The sequence below is a fragment of the Solanum pennellii genome, chromosome 2, assembly GCF_001406875.1.
Source record: "Solanum pennellii chromosome 2, SPENNV200".
Taxonomy (NCBI): Eukaryota; Viridiplantae; Streptophyta; class Magnoliopsida; order Solanales; family Solanaceae; genus Solanum; species Solanum pennellii.
Window position 1 is genome coordinate 32260908 of NC_028638.1, and position 26928 is coordinate 32287835.

Consider the following 26928-nt stretch of genomic DNA (forward strand, 5'->3'; position numbering starts at 1 on the left):
ATAAAAACAGAGACTTAAAGGTAACTTGCCGACGTAGGAGCAGTGATAGTGAAAATAAGTGATATCACAACTTTGGAATATTATTGTGAAATTTAAGTGCCAACTATATATGAAGTCACTATAAAGAGTCTGGAAACTGGAGTGTAAACCCTAAAAGCTAAAAGTGCCTAAGACCTTAAGTGATATAAATGTAGTTAATTAAACTTCTTATCGGGTTATTGAGACCCGATCTGAAATATGGTCAAACCGAGACCTGAACCGATAGGCCAATAAGAAGTTTATAGTAAATTGAAATCCTAATCATTGACTCAATAACCAAATTATTGGTTCGGATATCAATTTTGGTTTAATTTGATTTGATTTTGAACAACCCTGAATTTGAATTATTCTATTTTGATATACCTCTTGACCTTAAGGGTAGGTCTTCATCATAAACAAATTTAGGATACTCAAAAACAAAATTATTAGAGAGTGATTCATGACTGGATTGTTGGGTTTGCACTTTGAAATTGTCGTACCATTCATAATTACATTTAATTTTTGAATAAGGGATTAAGAAATTATGAATCATAATTAAAAAAAGAGGATCAAATATGTCAATGAATTCACACCTAAAGCCTAAACCGCACATGTAAATTTTACCCGTAATCCCTAAATTACAATGGGACTCAAAAACCTAGAAAAGTCATCAATATATTCATACATCAAAAATAGCAACACAATATAACATAACTAATAATATATGTAACACTATATAATTGTCTGATTAACAAGAAATAGAAGTCGTGACTTACAAAATAAACATCGAAAATTCTAAAGCAGTTAACAATAAACCATAACACATAAAGAAAATTCAAAATTTAACTTTTTCCTTTTGTATTTTTTTAGTGATACAAGTTAACTTTTGTAATAAGTAGTGATTCAGGCTATACTTCAGACTTGGTAATGAGATTGTGTACTTGGAGATTGCATAAGTTTGAAATTGAAGTCGAAATGCTGATTGATTTCTTCTTTATCAAAAGAGTTGCGATCCGTCGTTTGCAAATTTGTTTGAAATATTTGTTAGAAAGCAAACTTTATGAGTTTGTGATGAAGTGATACATAATATGTACAAACTATATAATATCCAGATAAATGACTTTTTTATAATATTTAGATGATAAAAGTTGGTCATATTTACTCACACGTTACTCATCTCCTCTCTCATACGTCGAAGAACAAGTAAAATGAGTTGGAATTTATTAATGTTTAGTTTAGTGGTCCAAAATTGTGAAAAATAATTTTTAAAAAAAACTTATTATACATTATCATATTAGTTGCAGATTGAAATTCTTACTTTGAATTTGTGACAGTAGAATATCCTTGAATTGAGTTGGTCTTATTATTGGCGCTTTTATTGACGTACTCTAATGGTAGTGATGGTATTAGATCGATTTAGTGGGGACGGTAATCCAATGGCCTGAACAATATATACAGAAAATAGTTTAGACCATTAAATTATGATAATAAGTTCATTTTTTTTCAAAAACACTTTTACTACATCCAAAAACACGTAGAGAATAACAAAAAAAGCTACAAATAAAATTTTAATCTCATATTTTTATGAAAGATAGAGCACTCATCAGTCCGTTGGCATGAACTCGAAATTACAGAACTATAACATATTCTATTTCAATCAATTATATAAATACATTAAATTATAATTATTTTTTAATAACCCATGTTCCATAAGGTCCGACTTGCACATGCTTGCCATCCTCTTGTTACAAGATATAGTCATACAGACGTTCTAACTCGAATAATAAAGTTAGAAAAACTTAAAGATAGTAGATACACCAAATCCTTGCACATAAAGAAAACAACTAATATCAAGTGTTTCAATATCTATTTTCAAAATGTCAAGTTGAAAAATAACTTAGAAACCCTTTAAAAGTTGTTAGGTTCTTCTAATTAAAGCTTAAGTAAGCACCACATAGCCAAAAAAAAAAAAAAAAACAAGCAGAATGACCAAAACATAACCTTAATATATCTCTGATAGAAAGGACTTAGTCTTCTACAATAAACGAAAGATCAAATAACAACGATATCAAAGCTACTGCCTTTTTGAATCATAGCCATGGAACTTTTTCGGTATAACAAAATTAAAGGAAAGATCACATAATTACCATATTAAAGCAGCTAGTCCATTTTTCAGTAGTCAAGAATTATATTTATATAGTTTAAAGGGTTCTCATCATCAACGTCACCTCCACCACCATGTTTGACAAATTCAGCTGGAATAAAAAAACTAGCATGACAAGCACAAACTATCTTCAAATCTTCTCTCTTCGTAAAGGAGTATAACAAGTATCCTTTCGTCTTGTTTCCATTTGGTCCGTCATAGAAAACAGAAGGCATCTTGTACAAGAATTTTCTCAGCTTCTCTCCAACTTCTTTAGCACTTTTCCGTGACAACATTTATTACTTTTCATTAGTAGCTTCGAGAAACTTGAAAAGGCTAATCGATACAATTTTTTGTGAACTTACACAATTCTTTTTAGTTGAGTAAATAAAGTGTGTTTCAACAAAAGAATAAAAAGGAAGAAATTTTTTTTACATAGATTAGGTGGTTGTGGGTTTCAAACTCAGTCAAACTTGAAGAAACACTTCCTTGTAATCCACGTGAAAACAACAAAGAATAATTTCCATTAGTTATTGACAATGAACGGTTCAATATCTTCATTTATTTTTGAGTTAATGCCCAAATTACCAATTAATGAACGCCCTAAATTCAACGTCACATTCCTTAAATTTTCTCCAGTTATGTCCATGTTAGGAAAATCAAAAATAAAAATGAGAGTTACTGAATTTCAAACTACAAATATTATAACATGGATATAGAAAAATTTCTTAAAAATTTCAGGACGAAGAAACCATTAGACCATTTTTAGCAGATTATAAAGGAGAAGATTGCAGAGTGTAAAGGTAGAAAAATGTGAAAGACTCTTGTATCCCACTAGGATGAGAAAACATGTGAAAGACTCTTGTATGAATACCATGACCCATATTTATTGTTTTTGGTTTTTTTTTTTCTTCTTTTTTTTCTTTTTGTTACTTTTTTTTCGTTTTGTTTTGTTTTGTTTTTTGTTTTAAGTTGTAAATTTGTTTTTATAACCCTTTTTTTACCACTTTAAAAAAGAGGAAAAGGTTAAATAAATGTTAATTTTTTACTTTATTTTATTGGAAAAAATTATTAAATGTTATATTATCTGATTATTTTTTACTTTTGGCATTACTAACCTGAATAACATAAACAACATAAATCTCACTAGTTAAGAATATAATTATGAGCCTTTTCGTGAGCTTTTTTAAAGAAGTTGTCAATCGTGCAAAATTTTGGTCCAAATATACATGTATTTCGGATAAACGAGGTTCAAAGTTAGTTGTAAACATCCAAGTGTATTTTCATGTCTCTGACTCTCTCGCCCGCTTCTTTTCCAATCTGTAATGTATCTGATAGAGAAAATACATATATCTAGTGTATCTATTTTAAAATCTGATATGAAACTATTAATTAGCGAGACAGTATGTAATTATTTCAAACTATAGGGATAGTAGTTAGTTAATAATGTAAGAATGTTTTTCGTAATTATGAAGATTTTCAATTTAATACTTCCTTTATCCATGTTAAGTGAATTTTTCGAATATGACATATTCCTTACTAAAAATATTTTAGTTCATAACTAATTGAAATGCTACTTTCCACAATTGTTCTTTAGACCATTTTCAAATTATTCTCCTATAAAATGTAAAGTAGTTAAGAACCTCATTAAATGAAGGATATATATGAAATTCCCCAACATTTCTCTTAAGTTTCTATCAACTCACTTATTTTAAAATTCTCAAAAATTTACTCAATAAAGACAAAATTAATAAATTTATATCTTTTTAACAAATTCTGATAAACTGGCCACAACGATTTTGTGTTAATGGTGTAGGAATTAACGAGTTTAAGGATTTTTGAATTAGGTTTGCTTGCTAAATTTGAAAAATAATGTGTTAAAATTGTTCTATTTCTATTTTAGGGTTTAGGGTTAACTAATTTAAAATATTCTTTAAGTTTTCAGGTTAGATATTTAAATTCTTGATATTGAATTTAGAGACTAAGAGGTGGAGGAAGAAAAGGACCGTATCTAACATATCAAGGGTTAAGTGGAATGAATCTCAGGAAATGGAGGAGAAAATAAGGACTATGGGGATTGAGGATAGTAATAAGGATTCTAATAGTAGTGAAACTAGTTGCACTAGAGCGAAGTACTTAAAGAAGTGTTGGAATCTCGTTGGGTATATAGGCTCATTATGTAAAAAAAAGAAGGATTTTGAGATCTAAATTAAGTGAAGTATATTAAAACAAGAAGATAAAGATATTGATGGGAAATACACATTCTCATAAAAGGAAGCAAAATCTAAGATTAGATTCATAAATCAAACTAATCAATATTTATATTATAAATGGAAAAAAAAAAAGTGATAAACTGGACATTTTTTTATCATCATCATCAACTACTTATAACATAAGTTTTTGCTTGTTTAATGTCACCTTCATTTGTTATATCAATCAAAATTTTACAAAATACATCATTTATAATTGACATTGAACATCACCCCCCTCAATGTTGTGCCTTGCCATTTTTCTTTCAGTTACAAAATATTAATTCTTTCACCAGATTTTTTTACACATTCAAATCACTTGTTGATTTACTTTAATCTCTAGAATCATAAAAAAAAGTTTCTTTTTCTTAATCCATTTAGAAATGATTGTTTTTTTTTCTATTGAAATTTGATATTCAACTCTGACTTACCTCTTGACCTAAAGGTAGGTCTTTTTTATTTTATTATTATTCATAACATAATGATATTAACAACCAAATGGAAAGAGACATAAAGCCTAACCTCCTTTTAGATCTTAGGACAAGAAATATTCTATCCTATTAAGATTTTGATCTAGAAATTTTAACAAAACAAAACAACTAAAATAATGCATTTAAACTACAATTTAATGCATACTCAAAAATAAAATTATTTGAGAGTGATTCATGACCAGGCTATTGGATTTTTATTTGGAATTGTCATGTACATTCATACTTAATTAATTTTCGAATAAGGAATCAAGAAATGAAACACAATAAATGAAAAAAAAATAATATCATCAATTAGTTTGTTCCTAAGTTCTAAATCACATATATAAAATTCAACCCTTAAACTCAAAATTCTAAATTTATTAAGACTCGAAAACATAAAAAATCATCCATGTATTCCAACATAAAAAATAGCGACATAACACAACACAATATCAAATAAAACTAGTAATTTAAAAAATAAACTTAAAATATTCTAAAACACTTAAAAATAAACCCGAACACATAAAGAACATAATTAATTTAAGGAATTTTAGCACGTACCTTCAAAATTTATTACGAAAAGAAAACCCTAAGTTAAAGAGAAAACATACAAACCCTTAAAAAAGTTAACCCCAAACCCTATAATTAACACATAAATACTACAACTCTTACGAGAAATAACAATATATTACATAATCAAAAAGGATGATTAGAAAATGACATCTCTACGACCTTTAATCCTAAAACTGGGCATCTGGGCTTTGTCCAGGAAGATTGAGCCATTAATATGTGAAAAAAAGGACTAAAATACACATTTTATTAATTTATTATTTCTAAAAAAAATTACTATTTTTAAAAAATTACAATAATCAATCAGATATATCTTTATCTTCTCTCGGGTATATCCCTCCCCTCTCAGATACATCCCTCCCATTAAGTAATGCACCATTCACAATCAGTGAATTATGTATCCACTGGTTTCTGATGTATCTGATATCCTATAATAATTTAAAGAATTTTTTGTAATTTGACAATCAATAGGGATGTGTTATAATTAGCTCTCAACACTATAAAATTTATGTAATTTTTACAATATACTATATAGCAATTCATTAAAATTATTGTAGATGGTTGATATGTTAATCATTATGACCCATTTTGTTAAATAGTCCGCTACTTTGTTGACTTCTCTAAGATAGTGAGTGACATTAACATCATTCTTATTAATTTTGAACGATAGTTTCTTTCAGAAAAATAATTTTAAACCCCCTTTAAAAAGTTAAAACTCCTAAGCTTAATTAACACATAACTATTGAAAATCTTACGAGAGAGGAACAAAAACACTTTTATAGGGATAATTAGAAATTGACATTTTTTTTAATATCTAGACAAGCTAGGCGAGACAAATGAATTGCTTAGTTTACTGGCCCGAAATCGTGCTAATTTATTTTTAAAAACTTATTATACATAGCCCTATTAGTTACATAGTGAAATACTTACTTTGAATTTGTGATAGAAGAATTTCCTAACAATATCTACAAAAAATAAGGGATATTTAAAGATAGTTTCGGTTACCATTATAAGTTCATATTTTTTCAAAAAATCTTTCATTACATTCAAAAATACGTAGAAAATAAGAGAAAATTCTACAAATGAAACTTTAATCCTTCATATTATCTATGAAACATAGAGTACTCATCAATTCATTTGTCGGAATTCAAAATTGTAGAACTATAAGTGTCACCACTGGAATCTAGACCCCAGACGAGACCGGCGTCGTTGACCTCTCAGAGGTCGCAAACAAGCCTACTTACGTCATTCTTACTTTACATAGGTTAATTTTAGCGGAAAATTTGAAATTTTTTATTCCTTAATCATACTTGTTAAACATTCTTTNACCATCTAACATTTAAGAGATAAGCAACTGAAAGAAATAGTTCATTAAGTATTAATTGTATATCGGTCAAAATAACCCCAATACAAAGTCTGAACCAAAATAGGAAAGAAACGCTAGTGGAACATGCTCCACTAGCTCAACTCTAAACTACGCTAGAATGTAAAATAGTAGCATCCTCGAAGGCATGAGGACCTACAAAACTCCGGATGAATGCTGACGTCCGGATAGCTGCAACAACGAACCTGTAGCTCTACCGTCCACCTGTGCCTGCACCTAAAAGTAGATGTTTGTATGGAATTAGTACACACTTGTACTAAGTATGGGTATATGCAAGCACACACCAGGGACATGCATGAGGAAGAATAGCTCTTTCCTAACAACATGATGTTTGGAAGTCAAGTCAGTGGACTTGCTAAATTGAGATTGGGAAAATTATGCCATGAGACTGACATGCATCATTATAATTATCGTATGGCACACAACACATAACATCTTCATATAGCACATAACATATAACACATAGTTTCTTTCATATTATTCATTCATATACCATGAGACCTTATTATCATAGACTTAACCTTAAGACTTTCCAAAATGAGGGCTCAACATATGGGACCTCAACTAGGGAGCCTTCTTTAGCAAACACGGAGTCTTCTTCATTCGTTCATAATTATTTCATTTCAATTCATTCATAGGCCAGTGCGAACACTAGCTATACCTAGGATGTAGTTTAAGACTTTCATCGGGTTTGCTGTGCAATGATCAGGAATAATCTAATGTCATTACCTGAATCTAGCTAACCTCTTGATTATCCTATCCTAACACCTTCGGTATCATTCATTTCTTTATATGATTCATTTGAGGCTGACCTCATTTATTCATTGGGAACTCTAACTTTAACCGACATAGATCATGTGAGCATCATGAAATCCAGTGTCTTCCCCACACCGAAAAGAGGTGGAATCACCGGCCAAAGCGATTCAAATACATGCTAGCGTGTAAGGGAATTTAACCCCGCCAGATCCCTATAGTGGCAATATAGGTTCAAAGACTAGGAGATGTATGGAGACACATACCCGGCAAGCCGGACAGTCTCATCTCATGAGAGTTACGTGAACCTCTGCCCTTCCCGAAAGAAGGCATCACCGCTCATAGCTAGCCTATCGGTGCTCGGTATAAAGTTCCATTACATTCAACTCATACACCATGGAAGTTGACTTCTATTATGAGGACATCATAGCTCTGATGATTTCTCATCTCATCATTAGTATTAAGTGTTTTAAACTCAATATTTTCATTAGAGTGTTCATCGAGACTAATCTCTTCATTATCTTACACTCTCATTGGTGAGTACGTGTTGGTAACATTTACTTAGGCTCATTCGAGGTTGCTTTCATCATATACATTAGCCTCACATCATGATTGTCACCACATTCTTCATTTCATTACGTATATCTTAGGTTCACTTATTCTTGAACGTATGTTAAACTTATGTGTCTATACATACAAGTCATAAGGCTTCATTCATAATTCGTTAAGTGATTCTTATTTTCTTAAGATTATATATTACAAGACTTATGTATCTTGTATATATACCAAGATCTTGATTTTTGATCTAAGTAGATGACATGATTCTTGAATATTTTACTCACGTATGACTTATGTATCAATACGGAGGTTTGGGCACGGGAACCCAAATCTTGAATCACTTGGATATCATTTATATTTTTCATTGATTTTATTTCTAATATTCATGACATTAGAACTCTAAATTAAATCTCAACAATTTCGAGAAAGAATAAATTTTCTATTTTTAATTAGAATTCTAAATTAAATCTCAATAATTACATAAGGAATTAATTTTTCTATTTTAATTAGAATTCTAAATTAAATCTCAATATTTACATAAAAGAATTAATTTTCTATTTTTATTAGAATTCTAAATTAAATCTCAATATTTACATAAAAGAATTAATTTTCTATTTTTATTAGAATTCTAAATTAAATCTCCATATTTACATTAAAGAATTAATTTTCTATTTTAATTAGAATTCTAAATTAAATCTCAATATTCACATAAAAGGATTAATTTTCTATTTTAATTAGAATTCTAATTCAAATCTCTTTTTTTTTTATTCATTAAATTCGATTGGGGAGGTTGTGGGTTCGAACCCCCACAGCCCCCTTATTTTTCCTCTCTTTTTCGCTGAAGAGGAGGCTGTGAGGTGGTGGGTTCGAACCCCCATAGCCCCTCTATCATTTATTTAATTAAATGGGGCGTGCAACAGTGAGGTTGTGGGATCGAATCCCCACAGCCTCACTTCTATTAAATTAGCCCCTCCTTCAGCCTTGAGGTCGTGGGATCGATTCCCACGTCGCGCGTTTCTTTTTTTTTTCGCGCGTAGCTGGGGATCGCGAGTTCGATCCCCCCCAGCCCCCTCTTCTTTTCCTTTTCTTTTGTTTTTTCGCGGAAGGCAGGGGCGAGGGTTCGATCCCCCCTTGCCCCATTTTTTTTTAATTAAAGCCTGCTGCAGGGAGGTCCTGGGTTCGATCCCTGCAGCCTCCAAAACTTTTTTTTTTTTATTTCTTTGACGTCCAAAAATTTCCAGATTCTTTTAAAGCCTATTTCTAAATTCTGGAAATTTATTTCACGACTTTTATGCACTTTTTCATCAAATTTTCACATTAGTTCTTAGGGAGATTTCATGGTTCATTCAATTCACTATAATTCATCATAATAAATATCACATTGTACACCCATTACACACATAAAATACACGATAAATGCACAACTTATACACCCCAAAAAAGTGCCTAAAACACTGCCCTATACACGCCCATACATCAACTTTTTCGGCCATATTTTAATGATCATGATCGTGACTTCCCGCATGTAAACACATTCATATTAAATTTAAACACATCATTCATGCAAAAATCTAGCAGCACAACCATACCCATCCTATAAATTCGTTAGGGAGCTAAGGACAAGGACATACGAAGGGGAACAACCTTAGTTTCAAGATGAATAGTTTGAATCGTAAGGGGCCTCTTGGGAAAGGAGCCAAGAGAGAAGAAAACCCATACCTTAATCGAATTTCAAACTTTGATGTTGCTGCCCGGAAAACTCCTCCAAACCACACCCAATTCACTTCAACGTACACCTCACTCGACGAACCTCTCTTAGCCTTGACGTTTTGATTACTTTTTCTTTTACTTAAAAAAATTCTTGTGAGTTCTTCAAGCGTGAAGAAATAATTGATATTTGGCAGAATAACGTGAGAAAGATGGAGAACGTGAGAGAGAGAGTTAAAAAGCGTGAGAGAGAGAGGACTATTAGGATTAGGAGACTAATTCAAGAATTAGTCAAAGAGAATTTAAAATAAATAAATACAAATCTTTTTTTTTAATTTATTTATTTATTTAAAACGCGAAAGGACCATTATGCCCTTAAGTACCTATTTATTCTTATTAATATAAAAAAAAATTTGGATCGTTACAATAAGAAACTCTTATCAGATCAATTATTTAAATCAATCAAATTATTATAATTATTTTTCTAACTCATTTTCCATAAGGTTCGTACTTGTATAAGCTTGTCATCGTTGAAAAACATCTGAGAAACACTTCAAACATGTTAGTTGCTTCTAAATAAAGCTCAAATTAACATTGCATAGAAAAAAAAACAAGTAGAATGACCGAGAAATAACCTTAATATAGTTTTGATGGAAGAGACTTACTCTTCTTCAACAAAATAAAAGATAAAATAACAACGATATCAAAGCTAAGGCCTTTTTAGGCAATAGTCATTAAACTTATTTAGTACAACAACAAAAGAAAAGATCAAATAACAATCATAATAAAGCAACTAGTCCATTTTTCAGGCAAGAACTATATCTATATATTTTAAAGGGTTTTCAATGTCACCTCCACCACCATGTTTCACAAATTCAGTGGGGGTTAGACAACTACAAACTATCTTCAGATCTTCTCTCCTCACAGACGAGTATAATAAGTATCCTTTAGTCTTCTTTCCATTTGGTGAGTCATAAACAACACAAGGCATGTTGTGCAAGAAGTACCTCAGCTTCTCTCTGAATTCTTGAGCACTTTCCCCTGACAACACCAGTGATTTCTCATTAGTAATTTAGAGAATCTAATCGTTACCATTTTTCGTGAACCTACACTTATTTTTTAATTCAAGTAAATGAAAAGTGTTTTAATGAGAGAATAAAAAGGAAGAAATATTTTATACATTGAGTAGGTGGTTGTTGGGTTTCAAGATCAGTCAAACTTGAAGCAACACTTCCTTGTGATCCACTTGATTCACCTGAAAACAACAAAGAATAATTTTCATTAGTTATTAACGATGAATGATTCAATATCATAAATTTCTTAGATCTAAACTCTCAAATTACCGTTCAATAAACACGCTACATTCAGATCCACATTCCTCATGTTTTCTCTATTTTCTTTAATTTTCTCCATATTAGCAAAATCTAAAAATCGATAGAGTTATTGAATTTCAAACTAAAAAATTATCAAATAGACATAGAAATCTCAATGAAAGTTTCAGGGTGGAAAAACAATTAGGCCATTTAGAATATTATAGATAAAAGAGAAAATTTGAGGGTGTGAAGGTACAAAACATGTGAAGGAATATTCCATTTATGTGGGTAACTGATCAAAAGTGACACGTGTTAACTGGAAGTTCATTTTTATAACTTATGAAATTGCTCCCAAAAGGGAACTTATCAATAGTGACACGTGTTAATTGTAAATTTATTTTTATAATTTTTTACCACTTTAGAAAGGTTAATTAACTGCATTATTCTACTTTATTTTATTGGACAAATTTATTGAACGTTATAATATCTGATTAGTTTTACTTTCGGCATTAATAACCTAAATAAGGTAAACAACATAAATTTCACTAGTTAAGAATTTAATTATGTGTTAGAAATGAAAATTCTAACTTATACAAATAAACTTAGATATATCTAAAATAGTTAAGACCTACCTAACACACAAATAAAACAACTAAAAATTCTAAGGTGTTCAAGATTTATCAACAAATTAAAATTCTAAAGTAAAAATATAACTTAGTAATCCTTAAAAAGCTAACCCCCAAATTTTATGTAACACATGAATACTATAATTCTTACCGGAAGAACCAAAATATACATAATCAAAGAGGGATAACATATATATTAACACATAATTGTCAGCTTTAGCAAGAAATAGATATTCTAACTTGGAAAATAGACGTAAAAACCCTTAAAGCTAGCAGTTGATAGCGAATCCTAACACATTAAGAAAACAACTTATATCACGTGTTTCAAAGTTTAGCAAGAAATGAAAAACTTGTAGTCGAAAAATAACAAAAGAATCCTTTAAAAAGTTTAACCCCAAATCCTAGTTAGCACATTAATATTTCAAATTCTTACAAGAGAAGAACAAAACTGCACATAATCGAATAGAGATAATTAGAAAGTGACATTTTTACAATATTAATTAGTCGATTTAAAAATAAATGATATTAGCCTCGTGATATTCACTCATAGACAACTCTTCTCCTTTCTCGTGTTGAGGAACATGCGAAATGCTTTTTACAAATAGGTTGAAATTAAATGCATTATTTAGTTTAGTGGCTTGATATCGAATTTTAAAAGAATAGAATAAGGGATCAATATTTGTAATTTGTGTAGAATAGAAACTGTTAGTTGCTTCTAATTAAGATTAAAAAAAAGAAGCACTGAGTAGCAAAAATACAATTTGAATGATTGGAAAATAACCTTAATATAACTAATGGGAGGACTTTAATTTAAGCAGTACAACAACAAAAGGAAAGATGAATTAAACTTTAAAAAATACGCATCAAAAGAAGCCAAATGACTGCAAAATAACCTTAATATAGCTTTGATGGGAGGAACTTTAGTCAGTACAACAACAAAATGAAAGATGAAATAACAACGATACAAAAACTACTGCCTTCTTGGGAAATAACCATTGAATTATTCAGCACAACAACAAAATAAAGGATCAAATAACACCGATATTAAGTCTACTTAATTTGTTTTCCTTCAATAAATATATGTTCTAAAGGGTTTACTACGTCACCTCCACCAGCATGTTTGACAAATTCATCTGCATTTAGAAAATTGCCATGACAAAGACAAACTATCTTTACTTCATCTATCTCCGTACACGAGTATAAAAGTCCTTCAATCTTCTTTCCTTTCGGTCCTTCACCTTTTGTGTAGACATTAGCCATATTGTTGAGCACGAAGTTTTCGAACTTCTCTTTAGCAATATTTTCCTCTGAATACACAAGTTATTTCTATTCAATTGAATATGATTTCACATCGTGAACTAAAGGTAAAAGTATAAATTATTTCCCACTTTAATTTTGGTACAAATTAAAATTGACTGGATATATATAATCATTTCGTAAAATCTTGATACCTTGAGTAGGTGATTGTTGGATTTCGACCTCAGCTACTCTTGAAGCAACACATCCTTGCGATTCACCTGGAAACATCAAAAAATATTTTATCAGTTATTCACATAAAATGATTTATTTTTTTCAAGTGAACATCAAAATTACCATTCAATGGAAGCCCTAAATTTAGCTTCATATTTTTATTCTCTACATTCCTTGAAGTTCCTATTTTTTCTTTAGCTTTCTCCATGTTAGCAAAATCTAATCTGAGAAAACTATTGAATTTTGAACTAAAAAACTATAAACTGGGAAAAGAAAAACTCCACAAAAGTCTCAGTGTGGAGAAAATGTTAGGCCATTGGGAGCTTATAAAGGATAAAATTTATGGGTGGGAGGGTAAAAAAAGCGTGAAGAGGATAGCATGATCACATGGTTTATGAAGCTCTTTGGAAATTGATCCCAAGAGGTAACCACTTAATAGTGACACATGTCAATTATAAATTCATTTTATAATTTTTCTTACCATTTTAAAAAGGGAAAAATGTTACATGTATTTTTTTACTTTGTTTTATTGGTCAAATTTATTAAATGTTGTAACCTTACTGAATTTAATAGGGTAAATAAAGCAAATTTAATTTGTTTAAGGCCTATTACATGTCTTTTCATGAGTTTGAAATTATTATTGTGTCAAATTTTGGTCTCTCGATGCATGTATTTTGACACATTCAATTACATGTATCTCATATATACGAGGTTCAAAATTAGGTCTAATTTATTCTAGATATTTATATTCAAGTGTATTGACATATATCTGACTTTTCCCGCCTCTCTCCCTTTGTATCTATTGTTAATTACCATTACTTTTAATTTCTACTTACCATATATAGTTGATTACGCAATATTTCTATATAATTTTCTTTAATTGTACTTACCATGTATAGTTTTACCATGTTAAATGGTTTAACATGCATAGTTTTCTTGTAATCTTAAAAGGAGACCCTTCTTTCTAAAAGGAATAAAAATCATGTTTTTTCTCTTGTTCATATGATATCATGATAGTGTCTTCAGTCTTTCTAAGTAATCAAAGAGCTTTCGTTGTCGAGGGTGGCTATTACTCATGCATGTCGCCGTCTGGCCAACAATTATTTGAACAAAATTTGGGTCACCATATATCTTTCTAGTGATACTTTCTTATCTTTGATTTTTATAGCATCGTGTCATATTTTTTGTGATTTCTTTCTCATATTTTATTTTGTGTATCACTGTACCATTTTTTGAGTTATTTTAAGAAAATTATCGTAGGTAGATATTGTAATTGATGGTAATTAACATCTCCCTCAAACTTATGGTGGTCAACCAACAGTTTGCCAATAACACACTATTTGGATGGTAGTTACCCGTTGTTGTTGTATTTAATATTATTGCTAGTTTAAATACAATATTATATAATCAACTATATACGGTAAGGAAGAATAATTCTCTAAATTATTAATAATTTAAGTAGTTAAGATCATGACTAAAAGAATGATAAATTAGATATGAAAAAAGTTTCAACTATCAAACTTTGAATAATTCATTTATTTTAAACTATAAAAGAATCTCAATAATTCACTTTATATAGACTAGAGGAAAAAATACATATGTTTCGTTTAACAATTTCCTATAAATTGGCAACAACGGTTTTGGGTTAACAGAGTAGAAGTTGACGAGTTGAAGGGTTTCTAAGTTTGGGTATAAATTTCTTGCTAATTATATTTGAAAAATAATGTGTTAAAGTTATTCTATTTATATTTTATAGGGTTTGGGAATAACTAAATTAAAATTGTCTGACTTATATTTTCAAGTTAGATATTTACAATCCAACTTAAATTCTTGGTTCGAATTTAGAGTTTAAGAGGCCGAGAAGAAAAGGGTCGTGTATGATCTATACAAAATTAAGTGGGATGACTTGACTATTGTCATTACTCAGGAAATAGAGAAGAAATTGTAGACGATGGGTTTGGGGAAAATAGTGCGGACATTAATAAATAGTAGTGAAAACTAGTTGCATTAGGAAAGAAGCTAGAAAATTATTGGAGTCTCATGGATTAAGGTTAGTAGAGACAACAGAGGGAATTGCTCGTGGAATAAAGTGATATAATTGATGGTGGAGTGAAGCGATTCAAGGGAAAAAGAGAGCAAAAAGAAATGCTTTAAGGGAGTTGTTAGTGAGCAGTGACGAGAAATATAATGGTCATATAAAGAATTGTATAAGGTGACGATCTGAGATTATATAAGCTCGTCAAGCAAAAGAGAAGAGGGTCTGATACCTGGATCAAAGTGAAGTTAATTAAAAACAAGTTAAACAAGGTGTTGGACGTGGAAAAGACACACATTCGATGCACAATTTTCTTCATAAAAGGAAGACAAAAATCTAAGATTAAAAACGAATACCAACACATCAATATCATGTTTTAAATGCAAAAAAAAGTGATAAATGACATCTTTTGTCACCATCAACTACTAAAATAACACTTAAGTTTTTACTAGTTTAATGTCACCCTCATTTCTTGGATCAACTAAAAGTTTACATAATACATCATATATTGACATTAAAAACTACTCTTCATTGTTGTTCCTTGTCATTACTTTTTTTTAAAAAAAAAATAAGCAACCTCAATGGTGGGCTGTTGAGTATGTTAAAGTCGTGCAACATCAACATATTTGATTTAGTTTGACTTAGTTTTGCAGTAGCTATTTTCTAGCAGTTAGCTGTTACTTCGTTATTTAAATTAGTTCTTGATATTTTCCTAGTTGTAGTTAGTGCAAATTTGTTTTCCTAGAGTTCAGGGCAAGTAGTTTAGTGGGATTATAATTCCATAAATTCTGTAAGTCTATATTAGGCCACTGAATGTACTAAATAAAATAACCTGCAACTTCTTCTCTGAAAAATATTTCGCTTCTTTTTCTTCTTTCCTGTTATTTGTCGTTTGATTATTGAGCTTCCTATTGCGTTTAGTTCTTCAGAGTAGATGCCTACCAATTCATATCTTGAGCAAAATAAATTACAAGAGAAGGAATATGGTCCTTTCCTTTTATGTGGAATAATGACAATGAAAATCTCATTATTGTACAAAAAATGTCCTATACTTAGGTTACATACGATAACTCTATCATTACCTTTTATAGCCTTGAGTTAGTGAAATTTTAGTTGCCCAACTTTCTTTCAATTTTTTTTATAAAAGAAGATATTATATTAATAATAGCTAATATACGTCATTACAAGATAGGGGTTGAGTGCCTTTGTTGAAATTCTACCCTCCTGAATTCTTCAAAGGAACACGTAGAACGTGTTTCTGTTTGTTTGAAACTTTAATCATTCGAACAACACTTTGTATTATTTATAAACTTCAAATAATACAACGATTACAAAGCTCTGTAACCTAAGGAATTATAAACTCTAACTCCTATAGGAATTATAAACTATAATTCCTAGCTAATAAATTATAAACTCTAATTTCTCGCTACTCAAAGAGACAAAACCCCCGGTTTTATATCTTCTAATGTTCTTCAAGTTCTATAACTTATCGAACAACTCCTACTCACAAAACTCAGATTTTAAACAAGACTCTTGAACACAATGTTACAGCTTCTCACTTAACTCGCAACACTCTCCACGTTAATATCAAACCTCTTGATAGTGTTTTGATTTTCTCTATATGTAAGTGTGCATTTTCTTCAAGCGAATCTATCACCCTATTTATAGATTTGGACTTGAATCCAAAACCTATTTCAACTAGAAATCCTACTTGTGCTCTCCTTTCATTTTCTCATGAAACTTAGAAACTTACGCATAGGATTCCTACCTTGTGCGGAAGTCGTCTTCGCCGCATCTTCAACTCCTTCTTCAACTTCAACTTTGCCGCATCAAATCCTTGTTGAACTCAACTTTGGCTTTTTATTCTTATTTGTGTTTTCCACAAAAAACCTTATGTTTCTTGCCACCTCAAACACGTTTTTCTTAAACAAGTAGGAAGTAGTATTTGCCATAAATTACTATAAACTTATGCTTCTTTCCTTATCCAATTATGTTGTAGCTTTCCTACTTTAAGTCAGCCTCCTAATTCCTCTTCGAGTAAGCTTTGGCATCTTCGAATCAAGTTTTCTCCACTATGTAGCTTTGTATGTCGTCAAAATAAACGCGTTCATGTGTACCGAACAGCCGTGATCATTCAAAGTACTTGAGGAAGGGGATAAAAAAATGCTATTACATCTGACATGCAGAGTCTTGGTTAGTCTAGTAAAAGGTTTTCCAACTTGATAGCCCCTTTCATGAGATTTTTTTGACGCATTCCAATCACATGTTAATTTACTTAAATCTATATCATTATTAAAAGAAAATCTTATTTCAGTGGGTAAGACTTATTTTTCGTTTCTGTTGAATTTTAGGCTGTGTATCAGTCAGTTTGGTTTGATTTTGGATTTTATCAGTTTTATTTATCGGTTATCGATTACAAATCATGCTAAATCCCTATGGAACCATTAAGATATCAATTTATCAATTATTGGCTTATCGATTAGTGATTGTTATCGATTCGATTATTGTTAACCGTTAACCGTTAATAGTTCACACAATTCTCATTGATAATTACTATTGGACTAAGTACTAATTAACAATAGACAGTAGCTAAGAGTCCCTGATGAATTTTTTCCCGTTAGTCCATTACTACATAAAACACTTAATAAAATTTCATATTAGCCTGGACAGAGATGTCAATATTGCCCAAACTGGCAAAACTCAAAATGATTCCTCATATCAACTACGCTAATTTTTTTTATATGAAATAAAGAGAAAACCTTACAACAGTACTACTAACGAAAACCATTAATGATCTTGAGGCGGTTACTCATAATAAATGTTTAATTGCAGATTGTAGTATTGCAATATTGCAGGCATATCTCATTGACTCACTCACTATAATGAGAAGATAAAAACAGAGACTTAAAGTTAACTTGCTGACGTAGGAGCAGTGATAGTGAAAATAAGTGATATCACAACTTTGGAATATTATTGTGAAATTTAAGTGCCAACTATATATGAAGTCACTATAAAGAGTCTGAAAACTGGAGTGTAAACCCTAAAAGCTAAAAGTGCCTAAGACCTTAAGTGATATAAATGTATTTAATTAAACTTCTTATCGGGTTATTGAGACCCGATCTGNTGATTCCTCATAACAACTACTCTAATTTTTTTAATGAAATAAAGAGAAAACATTACAACAGTACTACTAACGCAAACCATTAATGATCATGAGGCGGTTACTCATAATAAATGTTTAATTGCATATTATAGTATTGCAATATTGCAGGCATATCTCATTGACTCACTCACTATAATGAGAAGATAAAAACAGAGACTTAAAGGTAACTTGCCGACGTAGGAGCAGTGATAGTGAAAATAAGTGATATCACAACTTTGGAATATTATTGTGAAATTTAAGTGCCAACTATATATGAAGTCACTATAAAGAGTCTGGAAACTGGAGTGTAAACCCTAAAAGCTAAAAGTGCCTAAGACCTTAAGTGATATAAATGTAGTTAATTAAACTTCTTATCGGGTTATTGTGACCCGATCATAAATATGGTCAAACCGAGACCTGAACCGATAGGCCAATAAGAAGTTTATAGTAAATTGAAATCCTAATCATTGACTCAATAACCAAATTATTGGTTCGGATATCAATTTTGGTTTAATTTGATTTGATTTTGAACAACCCTGAATTTGAATTATTCTATTTTGATATACCTCTTGACCTTAAGGGTAGGTCTTCATCATAAACAAATTTAGGATACTCAAAAACAAAATTATTAGAGAGTGATTCATGACTGGAATGTTGGGGTTTGCACTTTGAAATTGTCGTACCATTCATAATTACATTTAATTTTTGAATAAGGGATTAAGAAATTATGAATCATAATTAAAAAAAGAGGATCAAATATGTCAATGAATTCACACCTAAAGCCTAAACCGCACATGTAAATTTTACCCGTAATCCCTAAATTACAATGGGACTCAAAAACCTAGAAAAGTCATCCATATATTCATACATCAAAAATAGCAACACAATATAACATAACTAATAATATATGTAATACTATATAATTGTCTGATTAACAAGAAATAGAAGTCGTGACTTACAAAATAAACATCGAAAATTCTAAAGCAGTTAACAATAAACCATAACACATAAAGAAAATTCAAAATTTAACTTTTTCCTTTTGTATTTTTTTTAGTGATACAAGTTAATTTTTGTAATAAGTAGTGATTCAGGCTATACTTCAGACTTGGTAATGAGATTGTGTACTTGGAGATTGCATAAGTTTGAAATTGAATTCGAAATGTTGATTGATTTCTTCTTTATCCAAAGAGTTGCGATCCGTTGTTTGCAAATTTGTTTGAAATATTTGTTAGAAAGCAAACTTTATGAGTTTGTGATGAAGTGATACATAGTATATACAAACTATATAATATCCAGATAAATGACTTTTTTATAATATTTAGATGATAAAAGTTGGTCATATTTACTCACACGTCACTCATCTCCTCTCTCACACGTCGAAGAACAAGTAAAATGAGTTGGAATTTATTAATGTTTAGTTTAGTGGTCCAAAATTGTGAAAAATAATTTTTAAAAAAAACTTATTATACATTATCATATTAGTTGCAGATTGAAATTCTTACTTTGAATTTGTGACAGTAGAATATCCTTGAATTGAGTTGGTTTTATTATTGGTGCTTTTATTGACGTACTCTAATGGTAGTGATGGTATTAGATCGATTTAGTGGCGACGGTAATCCAATGGCCTGAACAATATATACAGAAAATAGTTTAGACCATTAAATTATGATAATAAGTTCATTTTTTTTTTCAAAAACACTTTTACTACATCCAAAAACACGTAGAGAAAAACAAAAAAAGCTACAAATAAAATTTTAATCTCATATTTTTATGAAAGATAGAGCACCCATCAATCCGTTGGCATGAGCTCGAAATTACAGAACTATAACATATTCTATTTCAATCAATTATATAAATACATTAAATTATAATTATTTTTTAATAACCCATGTTCCATAAGGTCCGACTTGCACATGTTTGCCATCCTCTTGTTACAAGATATAGTCATACAGACGTTCTAACTCGAATAATAAAGTTAGAAAAACTTAAAGATAGTAGATACACCAAATTCTAGCACATAAAGAAAACAACTAATATCAAGTGTTTCAATATCTATTTTCAAAATGTCAAGTTGAAAAATAACTTAGAAACCCTTTAAAAGTTGTTAGGTTCTTCTAATTAATGCTTAAGTAAGCACCACATAGCCAAAAAAAAAACAAGCAGAATGACCAAACATAACCTTAATATATCTCTGATAGAAAGGACTTAGTCTTCTACAATAAAACGAAAGATCAAATAACAACGATATCAAAGCTACTGCCTTTTTGGATCATAGCCATGGAACTTTTTCAGTACAAGAAAATTAAAGGAAAGATCACATAATTACCATATTAAAGCAGCTAGTCCATTTTTCAGTAGTCAAGGATTATATTTATATAGTTTAAAGGGTTCTCAACATCAACGTCACCTGCACCACCATGTTTGACAAATTCAGCTGGAATAAAAAAACTAGCATGACAAGCACAAACTATCTTCAAATCTTCTCTCTTTGTAAAGGAGTATAACAAGTATCTTTTCGTCTTCTTTCCATTTGGTCCGTCATAGAAAACAGAAGGCATCTTGTACAAGAATTTTCTCAGCTTCTCTCCAACTTCTTTAGCACTTTTCCCTGACAACATTTATTATTTTTCATTAGTAGCTTCGAGAAACTTGAAAAGGCTAATCGATACAATTTTTTGGGAACTTACACAATTCTTTTTAGTTGAGTAAATAAAGAGTGTTTCAACAAAAGAATAAAAAGGAAGAAATTTTTTTTTACATAGATTAGGTGGTTGTTGGGTTTCAAACTTAGTCAAACTTGAAGCAACACTTCCTTGTAATCCACGTGAAAACAACAAAGAATAATTTCCATTAGTTATTGAAAATAAACGGTTCGATATCTTCATTTTTTTAGAGTTAATGCCCAAATTACCAATTAATGAACGCCCTAAATTCAACTTCACATTCCTTGAATTTTCTCCAGTTATGTCCATGTTAGGAAAATCAAAAAAAAGAAAGAGTTACTGAATTTCAAAATAAAAATATTATAACATGGATATAGAAAAATTTCTTAAAAATCTCAGGACGAAGAAACCATTAGACCATTTAGCAGATTATAAAGGAGAAGATTGCAGAGTGCAAAGGTAGAAAAAATGTGAAAGACTCTTGTATCCCACTAGGATGAGAAAACATGTGAAAGACTCTTGTATGAATACCATGACCCATATTTTTTGTTTTTTGTTTTTTTTTCTTCTTTTTTTTCTTTTTGTTACTATTTTTTCCTTTTGTTTTGTTTTGTTTTTTGTATTAAGTTGTAAATTTGTTTTTATAACCCTTTTTTTTACCACTTTTAATAAAGAGGAAAAGGTTAAATAAATGCTAATTTTTTACTTTATTTTATTGGAAAAAATTATTAAATGTTATATTATCTGATTATTTTTTACTTTTGGCATTACTAACCTGAATAACATAAACAACATAAATCTCACTAGTTAAGAATATAATTATGAGCCTTTTCGTGAGCTTTTTTAAAGAAGTTGTCAATCGTGCAAAATTATGGTCCAAATATACATGTATTTTGGATAAACGAGGTTAAAAGTTAGTTGTAAACATCCAAGTGTATTTTCATGTCTCTGACTCTCTCGCCCGCTTCTTTTCCAATCTGTAATGTATCTGATAGAGAAAATACATATATCTAGTGTATCTATTTTAAAATCTGAAATGAAACTATTAATTAGCGAGACAATATGTAATTATTTCAAACTATAGGGATAGTAGTTATTTAATAATGTAAGAATGTTTTTCGTAATTATGAAGATTTTCAATTTATTACTTCCTTTATCCATGTTAATTGAATTTTTCGAATATGACATATTCCTTACTAAAAATATTTTAGTTCATATCTAATTGAAATGCTACTTTCCACAATTGTTCTTTAGGTCATTTTCAAATTATTCTCCTATAAAATGTAAAGTAGTTAAGAACCTCATTAAATGAAGGATATATATGAAATTCCCCAACATTTCTCTTAAGTTTCTACCAACTCACTTATTTTAAAATTCTCAAAAATTTACTCAATAAAGACAAAATTAATAAATTTATATCTTTTTAACAAATTCTGATAAACTGGCCACAACAATTTTGTGTTAATGGTGTAGAAATTAACGAGTTTAAGGATTTTTGAATTAGGTTTGCTTGCTAAATTTGAAAAATAATGTGTTAAAATTGTTTTATTTCTATTTTAGGGCTTAGAGTTAACTAATTTAAAATATTCTTTAAGTTTTTAGGTTAGATATTTAAATTCTTGATATTGAATTTAGAGATTAAGAGGTGGAGGAAGAAAAGGAACGTATCTAACATATCAAGGGTTAAGTGGAATGAATCTCAGGAAATGGAGGAGAAATTAAGGACTATGGGGATTGAGGATAGTAATAAGGATTCTAATAGTAGTGAAACTAGTTGCACTAGAGCGAACTACTTAAAGAAGTGTTGGAATCTAGTTGTTCTTTAAGTATACAGGTTCATTAAGTAAAAAAAAGGAGGATTTTGAGATCTAAATTAAGTGAAGTATATTAACACAAGAAGATAAAGATATTGATGGGAAATACACATTCTCATAAAAGGAAGCCAAATCTAAGATTAGAATCATAAATCAAACTAATCAATATTTATATTATAAATGCAACAAAAAAAGTGATAAACTGGACAATTTTTTTATCATCATCATCAACTACTTATAACATAAGTTTTTGCTTGTTTAATGTCACCTTCATTTGTTATATCAATCAAAATTTTACAAAATCATCATTTATAATTGACATTGAACATCACCCCCTCAATGTTGTGCCTTGCCATTTTTCTTTCAGTTACAAAATATTAATTCTTTCACGAGATTTTTTTACACATTCAAATCACTTGTTGATTTACTTTAATCTCTAGAATCATAAAAAAAGTTTCTTTTTCTTAATCCATTTAGAAATGATTGTTTTTTTTTTCTATTGAAATTTGATATTCAACTCTGACTTACCTCTTGACCTAAAGGTAGGTCTTTTTTATTTTATTATTATTCATAACATAATGATATTAACAATCAAATGGAAAGAGACATAAAGCCTAACCTCCTTTTAGATCTTAGGACAAGAAATATTATATCCTATTAAGATTTTGATCTAGAAATTTTAACAAAACAAAACAACTATACTAATTCATTTAAACTACAATTTAATGCATACTCAAAAATAAAATTATTTGAGAGTGATTCATGACCAGGCTATTGGATTTTTATTTGGAATTGTCATGTACATTCATACTTAATTAATTTTCGAATAAGGAATCAAGAAATGAAACACAATAAATGAAAAAAAAATAATATCATCAATTAGTTCGTTCCTAAGTTCTAGATCACATATATAAAATTCCACCCTTAAACTCTAAATTCTAAATTTATTGAGACTCGAAAACATAAAAAATCATCCATGTATTCCAACATAAAAAATAGCAACATAACACAACACAATATCAAATAAAAGTAGTAATTTAAAAAATAAACTTAAAATATTCTAAAACACTAAAAAATAAACCCGAACACATAAAGAACATAATTAATTTAAGGAATTTTAGCACGTACCTTCAAAATTTATTACGAAAAGAAAACCCTAAGTTAAAGAGAAAACTTACAAACCCTTAAAAAAGTTAACCCCAAACCCTATAATTAACACATAAATACTACAACTCTTACGAGAAAAAACAATATATTACATAATCAAAAAGGATGATTAGAAAATGACATCTCTACGACATTTAATCCTAAAACTGGGCATCTGGGCTTTGTCCAGGAAGATTGAGCCATTAATATGTGAAAAAAAGGACTAAAATACACATTTTATTTTATTATTATTTCTAAAAATTTTTTACCATTTTTACAAAATTACAATAATCAATCAAATATATCTTTATCTTCTCTCGGTTATATCCCCCCCCCCTCTCAGATACATCCCTCCCATTAAGTAATGCACCATTCACAATCAGTGAATTATGTATCCACTGGTTTCCGATGTATCTGATATCCTATAATAATTTAAACAATTTTTTGTAATTTGAGAATCAATAGGGATGTGTTATAATTAGCTCTCAACACTATAAAATTTATGTAATTTTTACAATATACTATATAGCAATTCATTAAAATTATTGTAGATGGTTGATATGTTAATCATTATGGCCCATTTTGTTAAATAGTCCGCTACTTTGTTGACTTCTCTAAGATAGTGAGTGACATTAACATCATTCTTATTAATTTCGAACGATAGTTTCTTTCAGAAAAATAATTTTAAACCCCCTTTAAAAAGTTAAAACTCCATAGCTTAATTAACATATAACTATTGAAAATCTTACAACAGAGGAAAAAACACTTTTATAGGGATAATTAGAAATTGACATTTTTTTAATATCTGGACAAGCTAGGCGAGACTAATGAATTGCTTAGTTTACTGGCCTGAAATCGTGCAAATTAATTTTAAAAAACTTATTATACATAGCCCTATTAGTTACATAGTGAAATACTTGCTTTGAATTTGTGATAGAAGAATTTCCTAACAATATATACAAAAAATAAGATATTTAAAGATAGTTTCGGTTACCATTATAAGTTCATATTTTTTCAAAAAGTCTTTCATTACATTCAAAAATACGTAGAAAATAAGAGAATTCTACAAATGAAACTTTAATCCTTCATATTATCTATGAAACATAGAGTACTCATCAATCCATTTGTCTGAATTCGAAATTGTAGAACTATAAGAAACTCTAATCAGATCAATTATTTAAATCAATCCAATTATAATAATTATTTTTCTAATTCATTTTCCATAAGGTTCGTACTTGCATAAGCTTGTCATCCTTGAAAAATATCTGAGAAACACTTCAAACATGTTAGCTGCTTCTAAATAAATCTCAAATTAACATTGCATAGAAAAAAAAGAACAAGTAGAATGACCGAAAAATAACCTTAATATAGTTTTGATGGAAGAGACTTACTATTCTACAACTAAATAAAAGATCAAATAACAACAACATCAAAGCTAAGGCCTTTTTGGGCAATAGCCATTGAACTTATTTAGTACAACAACAAAAGAAAAGATCAAATAACAATCATAATAAAGCAACTAGTCCATTTTTCAGGCAAGAACTATATCTATATATTTTAAAGGGTTTTCAATGTCACCTCCACCACCATGTTTCACAAATTCAGCAGGGGTTAGAAAATTAGCATGACAACTACAAACTATCTTCAGATCTTCTCTCCTCACAGACGAGTATAATAAGTATCTTTAGTCTTCTTTCCATTTGGTGAGTCATAAACAACACAAGGCATGCTGTGCAAGAAGTACCTCAGCTTCTCTCTGACTTCTTGAGCACTTTCCCCTGACAACACCCGTGATTTCTCATTAGTAATTTTGAGAATCTAATCGTTACCATTTTTCGTGAACTTACACTTATTTTTTAATTCAAGTAAATGAAAAGTAAAAAGGAAGAAATATTTTATACATTGATTAGGTGGTTGTTGGGTTTCAACATCAGTCAAACTTGAAGTAACACTTCTTTATGATCCACTTGATTCACCTGAAAACAACAAAGAATGATTTTCATGAGTTATTAACGATGAATGATTCAATATCATAAATTTCTTAGATCAAAACTCTCAAATTACCGTTCAATAAACACGCTACATTCAGATCCACATTCCTCATGTTTTCTCTATTTTCTTCAATTTTCTCCATATTAGCAAAATCAAAAAAAAAAAATTGAGAGAGATTGAAATTCAAACTAAAAAATTATTAAGTGGACATAGAAAACTCAATGAAAATTTCAGGGAGGAGAAACCATTAGGAAATTTAGGAGATTATAAAATTAAAGGAGAAACTTCCAGGGTGTAATGGTAGAAAACATGTGAATCTATGGGTAACTGATCAAAAGTGACACCTGTTAATTGTAAATTCATTTTTACAACTTAGGAAATTGCTCCCAAAAGGTAACTGATCAAAAGTGACACGCGTGTTAATTGTAAATTCATTTTTATAACTTTTTTTATCACTTTAAAAAGAGGAAAAGGTTAAGTAAATGTATTTTTCTATTTTTTTTTACTGGAAAATTTTATTAAATGTTATAATATCTTATTATTTTTACTTTCGGCATTACTAACCTAAATAAGGTAAACAACATAAATCTCACTAGTTAAGAATTTATTTATGTGCTTTTCGTGAGTATTTTTGAAAGTATCGTTCGTGCAAAATTTTGGTCCTTATATACATGCATTTCGGATAAATGCAGTTCATAATTATTTTTAATTTATTCTAGATATACTATATTCAAGTGTATATGCAAGGCTGATCTGACTCTCTCGCCGGCCTCTTTCCCTATTTGTATTTCATAATATATCCGAGAGCAAAATACATGTATTTAGGTGTATTTAATTTGAAGTCTTTTATATATATATATATATATATATATATA

The 26928-nt window shown here is 29.6% G+C and overlaps 3 protein-coding genes and 2 pseudogenes across 3 annotated transcripts; all 5 read right to left on the bottom strand.

The window, feature by feature from the left end:
• Window positions 1-2190: 2190 nt before the first annotated feature.
• Window positions 2191-2810, bottom strand: LOC107010855 (annotated as a pseudogene).
• Window positions 2811-10657: 7847 nt separating this feature from the next.
• Window positions 10658-11265, bottom strand: LOC107010792 (ninja-family protein AFP3-like). Its single transcript, XM_015210071.1, has 3 exons — window positions 11196-11265; window positions 11033-11107; window positions 10658-10893 (listed from the first exon to the last, which is right to left on the bottom strand). Exons 1-3 carry the CDS (start codon window positions 11263-11265, stop codon window positions 10658-10660), a joined length of 381 nt encoding a protein of 126 aa, XP_015065557.1.
• Window positions 11266-12841: 1576 nt separating this feature from the next.
• Window positions 12842-13469, bottom strand: LOC107010791 (ninja-family protein AFP3-like). Its single transcript, XM_015210069.1, has 3 exons — window positions 13385-13469; window positions 13243-13308; window positions 12842-13098 (listed from the first exon to the last, which is right to left on the bottom strand). The coding sequence occupies exons 1-3, from the start codon at window positions 13467-13469 to the stop codon at window positions 12842-12844; spliced, it is 408 nt and encodes a 135-aa protein (XP_015065555.1).
• Window positions 13470-20789: 7320 nt separating this feature from the next.
• On the bottom strand, window positions 20790-21410 carry LOC107010861 (ninja-family protein 1-like). The gene is made up of 3 exons (XM_027914582.1): window positions 21350-21410; window positions 21197-21250; window positions 20790-21046 (listed from the first exon to the last, which is right to left on the bottom strand). The coding sequence occupies exons 1-3, from the start codon at window positions 21408-21410 to the stop codon at window positions 20790-20792; spliced, it is 372 nt and encodes a 123-aa protein (XP_027770383.1).
• A 4108-nt stretch (window positions 21411-25518) lies between these two features.
• LOC107010811 lies at window positions 25519-26195 on the bottom strand (annotated as a pseudogene).
• Window positions 26196-26928: the final 733 nt, after the last annotated feature.

What these genes read in the sequence shown, in the direction of transcription:
- LOC107010792 (XM_015210071.1), bottom strand. Translation starts at nt 11,265, where the DNA reads ATGGAGAAAATTAAAGAAAATAGAGAAAACATGAGGAATGTGGATCTG. An exon ending in TGTAGCGTGTTTATTGAACG is followed by an intron (nt 11,108 to 11,195) that starts GTAATTTGAGAG and finishes TGTTGTTTTCAG; the next exon opens with GTGAATCAAGTGGATCACAA. An exon ending in CCAACAACCACCTACTCAAT is followed by an intron (nt 10,894 to 11,032) that starts GTATAAAATATT and finishes TGGTGTTGTCAG; the next exon opens with GGGAAAGTGCTCAAGAATTC.
- LOC107010791 (XM_015210069.1), bottom strand. Translation starts at nt 13,469, where the DNA reads ATGGAGAAAGCTAAAGAAAAAATAGGAACTTCAAGGAATGTAGAGAAT. An exon ending in TTTAGGGCTTCCATTGAATG is followed by an intron (nt 13,309 to 13,384) that starts GTAATTTTGATG and finishes TGATGTTTCCAG; the next exon opens with GTGAATCGCAAGGATGTGTT. An exon ending in CCAACAATCACCTACTCAAG is followed by an intron (nt 13,099 to 13,242) that starts GTATCAAGATTT and finishes TTGTGTATTCAG; the next exon opens with AGGAAAATATTGCTAAAGAG.
- LOC107010861 (XM_027914582.1), bottom strand. Translation starts at nt 21,410, where the DNA reads ATGGACATAACTGGAGAAAATTCAAGGAATGTGAAGTTGAATTTAGGG. An exon ending in TTTAGGGCGTTCATTAATTG is followed by an intron (nt 21,251 to 21,349) that starts GTAATTTGGGCA and finishes GTGGATTACAAG; the next exon opens with GAAGTGTTGCTTCAAGTTTG. An exon ending in CCAACAACCACCTAATCTAT is followed by an intron (nt 21,047 to 21,196) that starts GTAAAAAAAAAT and finishes AAATGTTGTCAG; the next exon opens with GGAAAAGTGCTAAAGAAGTT.